Source organism: Schistocerca serialis, chromosome 2 (assembly GCF_023864345.2).
Source record: "Schistocerca serialis cubense isolate TAMUIC-IGC-003099 chromosome 2, iqSchSeri2.2, whole genome shotgun sequence".
Lineage (NCBI taxonomy): Eukaryota > Metazoa > Arthropoda > Insecta > Orthoptera > Acrididae > Schistocerca > Schistocerca serialis.
This window is the reverse complement of record NC_064639.1, coordinates 917016325-917032345: the sequence shown is the minus strand read 5'-3', so window position 1 is coordinate 917032345 and position 16021 is coordinate 917016325. Positions and strand designations below refer to the sequence as shown.

General features: G+C 40.5%; 1 protein-coding gene across 1 annotated transcript in view; it reads right to left on the bottom strand.

The window, feature by feature from the left end:
- LOC126458281 (sterol O-acyltransferase 2-like) overlaps positions 1–16021 on the bottom strand; it is a 268197-nt gene that overhangs the window by 114753 nt on the left and 137423 nt on the right. Inside the window, exon 5 of the mRNA XM_050095212.1 lies at positions 6971–7119. Coding sequence (XP_049951169.1) covers positions 6971–7119 — 149 coding nt within the window. The remainder of the gene's footprint in view (positions 1–6970; positions 7120–16021) is intronic.

The following is a 16021-nucleotide window of genomic DNA, read 5'->3' as shown; positions in this document are numbered from 1 at the left end:
ATAAAACACAGAAATTTCTGATTACTGGTTCATATTGTTTATGTTTGTCAGTAAAAAGGTTGAATTGCAGGTGCATGAAAAACATTGATTAGTCAAGACTATGACAACTATCAAAGACCCTGGATGTGTTACCAACAAGAGCATCTAGCCCTCCTCAACTGAAGATCTTCAAGATACAACAAGAAGAAATGTGCAACTACACTCTGTATCAGCATCATTGAAAGCAGTGAGAAGATCGTGCACATGACAACACAGACCTCCAGCCTACAACGAGGATTTTCTGTGTGCAGGAACAACAGCTCTCAGCTAGCAGCCCACCAAAATGCAACAGGTGCAGAAATTAAACTTCATAAACGTTCATTAGACGAGAACTTGGTGAATGGTGCCCCAAAACTTTATCTACAGTCTAAATCACACAAAAAAGCAATCTGTCCCAATGGAAAACAGACATTAGTACCTCTTAAAATATTAAAACACAATGTGCAGTCAATGTTTAGTAAATTGTTAGAAATAGAGCTACTCCTGAAAACTAATTTACAATTAGATGTTCTTGGTATCACTGAGCATTGGCTAACAAAAGGTAATGTTGGAAAAAAAACACCAGTTGGAGAATATAATCAAGTTAGGCAATCTTGTCAAAATGAAAGTAAGGGAGGTGGTACAGCTATCTATGTTATAATGAATGTGAACTACAAACACCTCACAAAGCACATCAATATGCTGACAGTAAAAGATTTTGAATTTTCTTCAATTATCTTGACAGACTATGACATTGATACTGAACTTGTACAGACCATAAAATCCAGATTTTCAGTCACTCCCTTGAATCATTCTCTTGGTATACTACTAAACAAACTTCATACAGACAATAAAATTTTGCCAGTATGTGGAGATTTTAATATCAACTTCCTTGAACATGGAAAGAGCACAGAATAATGCCCAAATATTAGTAATTCATTTGAGTTATCTCCAACTGCTGAAATTCCAACAAGAATCAATGAAAACACATCAGCAGCTCTCAACCAGATGTTTATAAATGTAGATAAGCAATACTACTCAACTGAAATCATTAACACAGGTTACAGTGACCATGAAGCCCAGATGCTAACAATGAATTTACACTGAAAAAATCAATGTCCTATAAAAAGTACAGTGCAAAGGCAGCTTAATGAAGAAAACATAATTAAAAACACTTACCTTCTAGAGACTAAGAACTTGTCAGAGGAACCTGAAAAAAATGATGTGAGTAGCAAGCTTAATTCCTTTCATAAAACATTTCTTCATTAGTTCCAGGCTTAATTACTTTCACAAAATATTTCTTCATTAGTTCAACATTGCATTCCCATTAAGAACTGGAAACAAATGCAGAAATACATGTGTAACAAAACGGATAATAGTCTCTAGCCAAAAAAGTGCTACCTGAAGAACTATATGAAATACATCCCCCAACAATCAGTCTTTCCTTCTCATCCCGTACTGTAAGTCTCCCCTGATCTGCAGTTCTGTGTGGCTTTCCCAAAATCTACCACTTTTCCTAGAGCTCTTCAGTCCCTTTCCTTCACCCTTTTTCCTTCCCCTTCAACCCCACTGCTTGAAGAATGAGCCACTGGCTCCAAAAGCTTGCCAATTACAACAGGCTTTTATACGAGTGTTCTGCCCCTGCTTGGTGACTAGATTTTTTTATCTATCCAATTAAATAAGTTTGTCAATAAAACACCCTGAGATAAATGATACGTTTAGAGCATTCTTTAAGTCTTAGTGCACTGTCTTCTAAAAAGCAATTCAGCAAGCAGAAAAATTATATTATGATAAATTAATAACAGTATGTAGAAATAAAGTGAAAGACATTTGGAAAGTTGTGAAAAATGAAACTGACAATGAGAACCATCTTACAAACAAAACCTTGAAGCTCAGTCTAAATGATGAGTTGACATCAGAACCCAAAAAAATCATAAGTGATTTTAATGACTATTTCAGTTCAATAGCTGAAAACCTGATAAAAAAGAACTACCATAGAGCGAGAACACAACACCCTACACAAGTGGAAACCATAAAAGCATCAGTGTTTCTCCACAAAGCCTCAAACACTGAAGTGCTCACAGTTATATAAAGACAAAAAAATAAATTCTCCAGTTGCAGTGACAACATACCAGATTTTATTCTAAGGAATTGTGGGGAATACATTGTAGAACCATTAACTGTTACAATTAATGCATCCTTTAGTAATGGACATTTACCTGACCTCCCACAGGTTGCTAAAGTTACCCAACTCCACAAAAAGGGACTACGAAATGATGTAGCTAATTACAGGCCAGGAGCACAACTCTGCACATTTTCAAAAATATTAGAGAAATTGGTTTACACCAGATTAGAAAATTTTGTTAACGCAGTCTCTTTACTGTTGGAGCACCAGCATGCATTTAGAAGATCTAAAACAACAACCACAGCACTGTATGAATCTCAACACAACCATAAAACCATTAGATAACAAAGAAATTTCGACTGGTACTTTTTTTAGATTTGTCTGAAGCTTTTGACACTACTGACCACACCATACTCCTCAGGAAGTTGGTCAATAAAGGTATGAGAGGAACTGCGAACCAATGGTTAGATTTGTATCTATGAAACAGATTGCAAAAGGTCGAAATAAAATTAAAAAAAAAGAACATCAATGCCCATAAGTGTATTGTGCACTCCTCTGAAAAAATGCCTGTTATATATGGTGTACCGCAAGGCTCAATCTTGGGACCCATACTGTTTCTGTTGTATGTTGATGACCTAAACGGCTATTTGCACATAAAACAAGTATTCTGGTAACTGGCACAGACAAAGCTGACCATGATCAAAATATTAAACCACTTATGTCATCATTGAGTGACTGATTCAATGAGAACAATCTCATCATAAATGTGCAAAAAACATACACATCAGTTCTATCTCAAATGAGCTATCAACTGTGTATTATATACTAAGGGTACTCAGCAAATCAAGCACTAAAGTAGTTCTTACACAAGTATGTTATTCTTAGTAGAGATGACTTTAAAATGCAAAAAAATGCAACACATAATATGCAATCTGAGGCAACAGAGGCAGGCAACATTTCACGAAACTTGGCATTATGATACTGCCATCTGTTTACATTTATAGTATTATACCATTTGTTAAATCTTACCTATTAAGCAAAGACAGCCCATTAATATTAAATGAACACATTCATAAGTAAGAAATGAGACAGCAGTCTAACCTACGTATCTTTCAGGCCAGAAAAACTTGTTACCAAAAAGTGTCCTAAATGTTGCGGGTACAGATGTATAATAACCTACCAGCTGAAATTAAACAGAAATACCAAGCGTTTTCAGATATAAATTTAAAAAAAATCTTCTGGAGCAAAACTTTTACACAATAAATAATTTTTTTGAAAAAGGTAATACATAGTAAATTTTTTAATAATTGATCACTTACACATGATTATTGTGCATGTTTCCCTCAAATATGAACAAGTGAAAGTACAGTGTAATATGTATTACCATGTTGTAATATTGAGCAAACTTTCAAGAAACAACTAGAATTGTAACAATGTAATTGTAAAAATTAGTTGTAAAAATGTATGCTGACTTTATCAATATCATATGTGCAAATTGTACAATATTATGACTACTTGGATCAATAAAATACAATACATGCAATACATGAAAGTCTGGGTTCCCAGCAGTGCTCACACTACTTGCAATCCTTGCACACATATCTTCCTCAAGCCTTTTACCCATCAGTTCTGAAGTGATGGTACAGTGCCTACAGTTCACATTAGGAATGGAACAATCAATATGTGGCTGGACGTGGTTAAGAGCCAACACATTGAAAGGGAGTCTTCTTGACTGGTAAGTCCACTGATTAACATCCTCAACTGCAGTTTAGGAGAATCAATTTCAGTTCCTCTTATTATCATTCTAACTTAAATTACTTTCAATCACATTAGGCAAATGCTAGTATGGAACCTTTAACTGGCTTTATTGTTTCTTTTCTTTTTTTCCCCTTCATGCCAATGAGCCATTATACTTTGTAAAATTCTCCACTGCAGCTAGCAACCCTAATGGATGTTTTAGATTTTCCATCTTGTCTCGCAGAAATGGTAATACACAGTTGTAATGATTTTGTTACTGTCTAAGTATGACAGAATTAGTGAATATATGTAGCTTCACAACAATGTTCTCTTTTTAATTTTTTATTGTTACTAGCATGCTTCCCTTTTGGCTACTGACAGTAGTAATTTAACAGTTTTAGAGCCATGTCCATTCAAGAAAAAATCTGCATAGATAGAACACAAATCAGATGGATTTTATGTGAATACAGTTGTAGTCTACTGATGTCATGGAGAGCAGCACTACCATCTGTCAGTAAATTTACATCTGTAGACATAAGAAGAAGTATTTAAAATGTTGCAACACTGTGATAAGACGAGGTGGAAACATACAACACACGTGATGTCAGCTTTCAGAGATTGCTATGTATGCTCAATTACTTGCCAGGTGCATTCTCTTCACACAAAAGTACAACATGGTGTGATGAATGTGATGTAATGCTTACAGTGAGTGAACAGAGGGACTATGAGTTTGTAATGCCATTTATGAACAAGTTATAGTTTATAATGAGGGGTGATTTCTGCCCTCTGTTCATCTGGTGTGTCCCTAGCACATTTTACGAAAACCTGCCAATACTGTGTAACAGGATTGATACAGTAAAGAGCCATTGTGCTATATTGGCAAGCGAGGGCACTATAATCTGTACTGACAGACTTTGTGCACAGGTGGAGGGACATAAAAAATAATCAAGTGCCACACTTGGCCCATGGCCAGTATTGTGGAGTACCTTTATACTGCATCATGTGCTGCAATGTTGCTAGACACCTTTTAGCATGTGTATTATATCTCTGTGTTCTATTTTGTTTCATGAACCATGATAACCTTGATAATCTGTTAACTTATGGATATTAATGTACAAGGTGAATTAAAAATGTTTGTGATTGGACTAGAATCCAAATGGCAGTGTCTGTTTCATGTGTGTGTGTGTGTGTGCCTGCACATGGAGAGTATACAGCAACACACTAGGCAAAAAGTATTTGATGACAGCAGCCTTTCAGAAACAATGAGTGTGAAGCATTATGTGAGACTACAACAGGGAAACACATGGTGTTTAAGTTTCATAACAATTTGTTCAAGAAAATAGCAGTGTTGCTTTAACTGTATAGAGCAGAAGCTTGATCTGAAAATTGTTCTAATGTGATTCATGAGGGAAAGGAAACCCTTTTCTTTCACAATTTTCTTGAGCTTTCCACTACATCAAGTAATTAAAAGCCCATAAGCTTCTGGCTGAATGCTCCTCATTAGTTATGACAATGACTGAGAAGTATTCTGCTGAATGCTCGGGGATATTTGACCACTCAGTGCAGCTGGAAACTCAAAAAAAATTTCTATTGTCATGAAACCATGCATTCCTAAACCTTTTAGGCTGACCATCAATAATCATAAAAACAGACCTCAGACAAGTGTGACTGATACTAAAACAAAACTGGCTATTGCCATTGTAGCTGATACTGGAGGAAATGAGAATCACCAAAAGCAAGACAGTTATAACTCCATCATTCATAGAGATTTGGGTAATTGGAAGATCTGTTCCCAATTTGCAACACAATAACTGAAGGTGTCATTGGAAGAAAATGCTAACAATTAATTTAGTAGAGATTAGTCTCATCATGGTACCTCTTGTGTTTTCCAATGCAGCACAGGCTGGTAACCAGTACCACCATTCATACTGCTAGAAATAACTGTCTACTAAATAAACTGTTTTGTTTTATTACACTGATGTGCTTGTCTTTCAATTTAAGCAATATACAACCAGCAGTGACTCAAAATATCACTCTTGTGAAATAGCACTTTCTTTCACCAATCCCTTCAACTGATTGATGAACAGAAACCAAAATTAAAATGTTGGTGGTTTCATTGACATGGTACAAGTAAATTTAACAATCTGAATAGGGACCAAATTGGTCAATCTACATATCAGTAAGGAGTGGATGCTTTTGGCACAGATGGCATATGGTGATTATTTTATATAAAATGACCTCTAAAAAGCCCAGTTATTCATGGAAGGGTTGTTTTAACAGTAAAATTCAAGGAATGTCTTGAACAATGGCTAGAGAAAGTTGATGGTCAATAGGCATTACTCTCTACCTATCTTATGGAAGTTCTGTGAGTATGGTAAAAGAAATCCATGGTGGATATAAATGGTGGAAGGAAAACTTACCAAATAGTTGCAGAGCTAAATTATTCTGTGAGTCTCATATATGTAAGTGTGACAAACTAAAATGTGATATTTATGGTATAAGTTATGTTACTAGAAAATATGCAAGAAATATGAGAATTTTTTCAGAAAAAGCTCTGTTAACAGTAGAAACATTTAAATTTTTACTCTATAATTCACTTGTGTGTCGTAGGTAAAGCATTTTTTACTACTAGTCAAGAATTTTTTTTCCATTTATCTTCATAGTCAGAGGGTGAGGTTGTAATGGGAGTTGTGAATAACAAGAATAAGTATGGCTGCAGAAGAAATGAATGTCATGTAAAGAATATCACTGATTGATAATTTTAGACAATTTTATATTTAGATTCTCTCTACAAACTACAAAGAAAATGCAGCAGATTTCTTACGCATTGATTCATATTTTATTTTGTAATAATGAAACAATCCAAACATTTAATACAGAAAATAATTTTCATGGCAGGTAGCCACAAATATTGAACTGCACTATTTGGCAGCATATTTTAACTTATCCACTGTGCCACATAGCCTTATTCTGCTTATAATGAATGTATAGTACATGTAAATACAGTAATTTTCTACAAGTCTAGAAATATATATTTTTTTACAGAAGTTCATTTTACGTTTGGCTTCATTTATACATTTGACAACTTACCAGAAATAGGCAATGAAACGCGAAATGATGCCCAGTGACAGAATGCAATGAACAGTGCAAATACTGCAAGTTGCATGGAGGCCCAGGTTGCCATTACAATGTGCAGTCCACCAAAATTCCAAAATATAGTTGAGAAGCCCAGCTTCAACCTGTGTAAGAATTTTAATCATTATACCTCTCAATTTAAAAAAAAAAATTAATACCGTAAAGCATCATTCCTAGTTACAAATCAAGTCTTCAGCACTTATTTGATTGACTTGAATTACATGAATGCTTACATACAACATATGTTAAATCTGTAGTACCAGTAAGAATATGATTTAATGAATGTGTATTGAATAAATAAAACATACACAAACAAACAGCTGTGCGAAAATGTGTTCAAAGCCATAATTATTCACCATTATGAGTGGGAATTAATACTTGGACTTGTCGCTTTGATCAAATATTATCACTGTTATGAATCTATACTTACAAATACAAGAGATTTCAGTTTTTCTATTACACTATTCAATTTTATGTTTATGCACTAGCTGTTAAATACATGTGGGTCCAGATGCATGCTAGCATACACAGTATGAATATAAATATTGTGTAAATGTACATATGGAAGTTATTAACAGGACTTTGGACTAAAAAAACGCTTTCTGGTTCTATACTGTTTCTTAAGTTAGGTCAGTCTTGCTGACTGAGGGTGGGGAGCATTGTCAAACTTGATGTGGTGAACATGTGTGCAGAAGTGTCATGAGTCATTCAACACAGTATGTACTGTGCCAACTTCACTGTTAGTGATCATGAGGATGGAAAACATGGAACTACTGTCTTAACTCAAGAAACAAGTAATAGTGCAGACACAAAGTACAAGACTTTATTGATCCACATTCAAGTACATTCAAGCTTAGAAACAATACAATCAGCAGTAGAACACATATGAGAATGAGCACCTAACGTGCTGTCTTTATATAGCAAATAACTCTGGTAGATGGCGTGGCAGAAGCTGTGCCGCGAGTATGAGTTGTGGGTGACCTCTTGTGGCTGGTCCATGCAATGCTGAGGGTGGGTCTTTGATTGTAATGCATTGGTGTTTAACTGTATTTTTCTTACTTGTCACTACTTCTTGCGAGTGTTTTTGATTTTAGGAAGCTTTAATTGTCGAGTGCTAGTAATAGTGTTCCATAGATTTCGTGGTTGTTTTGAATTCAGTCAGAGAGAGTCCCTTTAGTCAGCCATAGTGCCAGTAGTGTCAGTGTCGTCGTAACTGCCGTCCGCTTCACGTCTGCTGTGCAGCGAGCTACCTTAATTTAAGTATTAACTGTATTTTTATTACTTGTCACTTCTTCTTCCGTGTGTTTTTGCTTTTAGGAAGCTTTAATTGTCGAGTGCTAGTAATAGTGTTCCATAGATTTCGTGGTTGTTTTGAATACAGTCAGAGAGAGTCCCTTTAGTTAACCATAGTGCCAGTAGTGCTAGTGTTTGTTTTGAATACAGTCCAGAGACAGGTAGTGCTATTTCCATTGTTTTCTACAAGAAGTGGCTAGTATCCACAGTTTAGTCAGTTTAGTCAGCCACCTTTAGTGAATTAGCAGTCTAGTTAAAAGTTGATTAACTCTCTACAGTAAATTGATTCCTTAGGATGGATAGGATGTGTGACTGCTGTGTACGGACGCAGGAGGAGCTGGCCACTGTTCGCGAACAGCTGAACGTGTTGATGGCCGCGGTCAGCCGTCTTCAGGCTGCTGCCTTGGAGTGTAGCGGCAGTGGGGAGTCTGGTGTGTCGCATGGTACACCCCAGGTGTTACATGCTTCACCCACTGTCCCTGCTGTCGAGACATCTTCGCGGGTACCGGGAGCGGTTGGGCCACCCTCTCCCCAAGGGGAGTGGCGGGTTCAGCGGCGTTCACGGCGCACGAGGCGGAGGGTCAATGTGGAGGCTGGCCGTGTGGCATTGCCCGCTCTGCCTGTGAGTGGACATGTGGCCGCTCCTTCAGCAAGGTCCGAGCAGGCACACGGGGGGAGGGGTTTATTAGTTATTGGGAGCTCCAACGTTAGGCGGGTGATGGAGCCCCTTAGGGAAATAGCGGAACGGTCGGGGAAGAAGGCCAGTGTTCATTCTGTCTGCTTGCGGGGGGTCTCATCCGAGATGTGGAGGAGGCCCTGCCGGCGGCGATAGAGAGCACTCGGTGCACCCGACTGCAAATTGTTGCTCATGTCGGCACCAATGACTCCTGCCATCTGGGTTCAAAGGTCATCCTCAGTTCGTACAGGTGGTTGGTGGAACTGGTGAAGGCGGAAAGCCTCGCTCGCGGGGTGGAATCAGAGCTAACTATTTGCAGTATCGTTCCCAGAACCGATCGCGGTCCTCTGGTTTGGAGCCGAGTGGAAGGCTTAAACCAGAGGCTCAGACGATTCTATGGAGATCTGGTGTGCAAATTTCTCGACCTCCGCTATCGGGTGGAGAAATGTAGGGTCCCCCTGAATAGGTCAGGCGTGCACTACACGCCGGAAGCGGCTACAAGAGTAGCGGAGTACGTGTGGACTGCACATGTTGGTTTTTTAGGTTAGAGAATTCCCTCCCTAGGCCCGACAAGACGCCTCCTGAGACGCGGCAAAGTAGGAGTAGGCAAAATGCAACAGGGAATAACAATATTAATGTGCTAATAGTAAACTGCAGGAGCGTCTATAGAAAGGTCCCAGAACTGCTCTCATTAATAAACGGTCACAACGCCCATATAGTACTAGGGACAGAAAGTTGGCTGAAACCAGACGTAAAAAATGGTTCAAATGGCTCTGAGCACTATGGGACTTAACTTCTGTGGTCATCAGTCCCCTAGAACTTAGAACAACTTAAACCTAACTAACCTAAAGACATCACACACATCCATGCCCGAGGCAGGATTCGAACCTGCGACCGTAGCAGTCCCGCGGTTCCGGACTGCGCGCCTAGAACCACTAGACCACCGCGGCCGGCAAAAACCAGACGTAAACAGTAATGAAATCCTAAACTCAGATTGGAATGTATACCGCAGAGACAGGCTGGACAGTGAAGGGGGAGGCGTGTTTATAGCGATAAGAAGTGTAATAGTATCGAAGGAAATTGACGGAGATCCGAAATGTGAAATAATTTGGGTGAAGGTCACGGTTAAAGCAGGCTCAGACATGGTAATTGGATGTCTCTGTAGGCCCCCTGGCTCAGCAGCTGTTGTGGCTGAGCACCTGAAGGATAATTTGGGTAATATTTCGAGTAGATTTCCCCACCATGTTACAGTTCTGGGTGGAGATTTTAATTTGCCGGATGTAGACTGGGAGACTCAAACGTTCATAACGGGTGGCAGGGACAAAGAATCCAGTAAATTTTTTTAAGTGCTTTATATGAAAACTACCTTGAGCAGTTAAACAGAGAACCGACTCGTGGCAATAACATATTAGACCTTCTGGTGACAAACAGACCCGAACTATTTGAAACAGTTAACGCAGAACAGGGAATCAGCGATCATAAAGCGGTTACTGCATCGATGATTTCAGCCGTAAATAGAAATATTAAAAAAGGTAGGAAGATTTTTCTGTTTAGCAAAAGTGACAAAAAGCAGATTACAGAGTACCTGACGGCTCAACACAAAAGTTTTGTCTCAAGTACAGATAGTGTTGAGGATCAGTGGACAAAGTTCAAAACCATCGTACAACATGCGTTAGATGAGTATGTGCCAAGCAAGATCGTAAGAGATGGAAAAGAGCCACCGTGGTACAACAACCGAGTTAGAAAACTGCTGCGGAAGCAAAGGGAACTTCACAGCAAATATAAACATAGCCAAAGCCTTGCAGACAAACAAAAATTACGCGAAGCGCCATGTAGTGTGAGGAGGGCTATGCGAGAAGCGTTCAATGAATTCGAAAGTAAAGTTCTATGTACTGACTTGGCAGAAAATCCTAAGAAATTTTGGTCTTATGTCAAAGCGGTAGGTGACTCAAAACAAAATGTCCAGACACTCTGTGACCAAAATGGTACTGAAACAGAGGATGACAGACTAAAGGCCGAAATACTAGATGTCTTTTTCCAAAGCTGTTTCACAGAGGAAGACTGCACTGAAGTTCCTTCTCTAGATTGTCGCACACATGACAAAATGGTAGATATCGAAATAGACGACAGAGGGATAGAGAAACAATTAAAATCGTTCAAAAGAGGAAAGGCCGCTGGACCTGATGGGATACCAGTTCGATTTTACACAGAGTACGCGAAGGAACTTGCCCCTCTTCTAGCAGCGGTGTACCGTAGGTCTCTAGAAGAGCGTAGCGTTCCAAAGGATTGGAAGAGGGCACGGGTCATCCCCGTTTTCAAGAAGGGACGTCGAACAGATGTGCAGAACTATAGACCTATATCTCTAACGTCGATCAGTTGTAGAATTTTGGAACACGTATTATGTTCGAGTATAATGACTTTTCTGGAGACTAGAAATCTACTCTGTAGGAATCAGCATGGGTTTCGAAAAAGACGGTCGTGTGAAACCCAGCTCGCGCTGTTCGTCCACGATACTCAGAGAGCCATAGACACGGGTTCACAGGTAGACGCCGTGTTTCTTGACTTCCGCAAGGCGTTCGATACAGTTCCCCACAGTCGTTTAATGAACAAAGTAAGAGCATATGGACTATCAGACCAATTGTGTGATTGGATTGAAGAGTTCCTAGATAACAGAACGCAGCATGTCATTCTCAATGGAGAGAAGTCTTCCGAAGTAAGAGTGATTTCAGGTGTGCCGCAGGGGAGTGTCATAGGACCGTTGCTATTCACAATATACTAAATGACCTTGTGGATGACATCGGAAGTTCACTGAGGCTTTTTGCAGATGATGCTGTGGTGTATCGAGAGGTTGTAACAATGGAAAAGTGTACCGAAATGCAGGATGATCTGCAGCGAATAGACGCATGGTGCAGGGAATGGTAATTGAATCTCAATGTAGACAAGTGTAACGTGCTGCGAATACATAGAAAGATAGTTCCCTTATCATTTAGCTACAAAATAGCAGGTCAGCAACTGGAAGCAGTCAATTCCATAAATTATCTGGGAGTACGCATTAGGAGTGATTTAAAATGGAATGATCATGTAAAGTTGATCGTCGGTAAAGCAGATGCCAGACTGAGATTCATTGGAAGAATTCTAAGGAAATGCAATCCGAAAACAAAGGAAGTAGGTTACAGTACGCTTGTTCGCCCACTGCTTGAATACTGCTCAGCAGTGTGGCATCCGTTGATAGAAGAGATAGAGAAGATCCAACGGAGAGCAGCGCGCTTCGTTACAGGATCATTTAGTAATCGCGAAAGCGTTACGGAGATGATAGATAAACTCCAGTGGAAGACTCTGCAGGAGAGACGCTTAGTAGCCCGGTACGGGCTTTTGTTAAAGTTTCGAGAACTTACCTTCACCGAAGAGTCAAGCAGTATATTGCTCGCTCCTACGTATATCTCGCGAAGAGACCATGAGGATAAAATCAGAGAGATTAGAGCCCACACAGAAGCATACCGACAATCCTTCTTTCCACGAAGAATACGAGACTGGAATAGAAGGGAGAACCGATAGAGGTACTCAGGGTACCCTCCGCCACACACCGTCAGGTGGCTTGCGGAGTACGGATGTAGATGCAGATGTAGATGGAGAGGTGGCCGCACTCACAGCTCATATCCATGAATGATGTATAGAGTTTTAGCATCATTCCCATTGGGGAAAGGGCGCTCCTCTGCAGCGGGTATTAGGATGGCTGTTGACAGCTCTGTGGCATCCATGGTGGTCGTCACAGGTGATGGCAGTGGTGGAAGTGGATTCTAGGCCAAAACTGGTAAATAGGAACTCAAGAGGCCTGTCAAGGCATAATCTATGGAAGAGTCTGCAACACACTCTTTCATTTTAACCTTGGACATGAGGAAGAGACATTCCATCACACCATTGATTTGTGGTGGAAAGGAATGCCTTGATGGATGCAGAAATCATTGAAGGCCTGAGACAAACTGTGAACCATTATCTGTAACAAGTGTATGTGACAATTCTTCAATAATTTTTTTTTTCAATAGAAAAAAATGCTGTACTTTGAAGTATAGCAGACAACGTATGGAAATTTAGAGAAGGCATTGATAATCAACAACCAATAAGAAGTCAGGAATGGTCCCATGAAATCAATATCGACATGTTCTCATGGATACTGCAATGCGAGCCACAGACAGAGCGACTCCCATGGCGCCATAGGTCAAAATCGTTTTGTAAAGGATGAGAAGCCCTGCCTGGAGGCCTGTCTGGCCAACCTTGCAGAACTAATTGAACAACATGGTGCAAAACCAGATTGGCAATTACAGCAGCTGCAATTTAGGGAGTCCATAATAGGATGCCCTTCCACTGTATGTTATGTCTCAACATCTATGTGAGAACAAAGGAGCTCATCCTGATCGAATGTAGGATATGGCTGCAATGGAAGCCAGGACAGGGCATCGGCATTGGTATGCTGTGTGGAAGGCCAAAAATGTATTTCACAGTTTTAGCGAGACAGAAACGAGGCCCAGTGCTGGAGAAGATGCGCTTCCTTGTTGGGCAACGAGGAAGGAAGACTGAACAATGAAACGAAAGGTTGTCACCCGTAATGAGGTGGAGCATAGATCCACACAAGAATATATGAAAATTTTTAAGCACGTAGATGATAGCAAGCACTTACTTTCCAACTTGGGAGTAGCGCCGCTGAGCAGAGTAATGCATTTGTAACGCATTAACTATCGAACATTCAGAACGATTCTCATAGCGATGCACAAGAATGGCCCTGAGGCCATACTGGGAGGCATCTGTAGCCAAGACCAGGTAACAAACAAGGAGCAAAATGTAAGTTAGATTTCAAAAGTGTGAACACAAGTTCGCAGGTCAGTGTCCACATAAAGGGAACGTCCTTGTGGAGTAATTCCTGGAGAGAACGGCCCAACATAGTGGCACCCAGAACGAATTTATGATAATAGGCAATTTTCTCTAAAAACTCTTGAAGTTCTTTGACATTTGTAGTGTTATGCAGAGCATCCTGAGAAACCTCAAACCCCAAATACACAATTATTGGTTGCTGAAAAAAGTGAGACTTGCCAAGTTGTACTTTATCCAAGACTGTGAACAATGAACGTAAGTTGCATAAGTGTTCGTCCAGGTATCCACCCTCCACGACGATGTCATCGAGATAGTTGATGCAAACAGAACAGACATTGTCAGTCGTTCCAAAAAACACTGCAAAACTGCAGAAGCGCTAGCTTCACCCAACTGCAATCCAAAGAGATTGTTAACCACATGGAGCCGTTCCGGATTGTCATACAACAGAACCTGTAACCAGTATTCAGATAAATCAATTTTAGAAATAAACTGGCCACCGGCGATTTTCGCCGATAACTCGTCCTGGTGAGGCAAAGGGTAGTTGTCAGTGATAGATGGGCGTCAATGGACACGAAAGTCGCAACAAATATGAAACTGACCGTTCGGTTAACAATAACGATGTGGCAGACCACTCACTTGACGTAATAGGCTGAATGATCCCCGACGGCGTCAGTCTGTCTAACTCTGATTTCACTCGATAATGCAAGACCACTGGAGTAGGGCGTGCGCGGAAAAATCTCCGGCTGCGCCTAAGTTTCAGAATAATCTGGGTCGTAAAATTAGTAGGACAACCTAGCAATCGGAGAAAAAGAGATGAGGATACAGACACAGGATTTAACTGCTGGTAAGGGACCTTATTGGAAACGAGGTGCACTGCATCCACAGTAGAAAATCTGAAAACATTGAAAGCATTCAGACCAAACAAACTGTCGCTGCCAGCATCACTCGCTACCAGAAAAGTCAAGGAACGAAACACAGATATATACACAGTGGGAGCCGTAAACTGGCCTAAAATTGGAATATGCTGCTTGTTGTAATTCACCAACTGCCGAGTAACAGCAAATACTGGAGATCCTACGCCCAAAGTCACAGCTGCACCCGTGTCGTTTTGACACCGTAGCACTTTGTCTATTGCTTGCACTTCAGTAACTAGCTTATTGGTATTAGTGAGCACTGGAGACAAGACATTAATATCCATGCCCGTTTCTGCAAGAGAAGGCTGGGAACGACACAGAGATGCCGTACACTGAAGCGACAGAAGATATGGGATAGCGATATGCACCTATACAGATGGCAGTGGTATTGCGTACATAAGGTATAAAAGGGCAGTGCATTGACGGAGCTGTCATTTGTATTTTGGTGATTAACGTGAAAAGGTTTCCGATGTGACTATGGCTGCACGACTTGGATTAACAGGCTTTGAACACAGAATGGTAGATGGAGCTACACGCAAGGGACATTCAATTTCGGAAATCGTTAGCGAATTCTATATTCCGAGATCCACAGTGTCATGTGTGTGCCGAGTATACCATTTTTCAGGCATTACCAAATTTCAGAACTTACATCTGACCACAGTCAATGCAGTGGCCGATGGCCTTCACTCAACAGCTGAGAGCAGCGACGTTTGCATAGAGTTGGCAGTGCTAACAGACAAGGTGGTGGTTAGTGGTGTTTAACGTCCCGTCGACAACGAGGTCATTAGAGACGGAGCGCAAGCTCGGGTTAGGGAAGGATGGGGAAGGAAATCGGCCGTGCCCTTTCAAAGGAACCATCCCGGCATTTGCCTGAAACGATTTAGGGAAATCACGGAAAACCTAAATCAGGATGGCCGGAGACGGGATTGAACCGTCGTCCTCCCGAATGCGAACAGACAAGGGACACTGCGTAAAATAACCACAGAAATCAGTGTGGGACATATGACGAACGTATCCATTTGGACAGTGGGGCAAAATTTGGTGGTACTGGGCTATGGAAGCAAACGACCGAATCGAATGCCTTTGCTAACAGCATGACATCATCTACAATGCCTCTCCTGGGCTTGTGACCAAATTGGTTGGACCCTGGATGAGTGGGAAATCGTGGCATGTCAGATGAGACCCGACTGCAGTTGGTAAGAGCTGATGGTAGGATTCAGGTGTGGCATAGACCCCAGCAAGACATGGGCCCAAGTT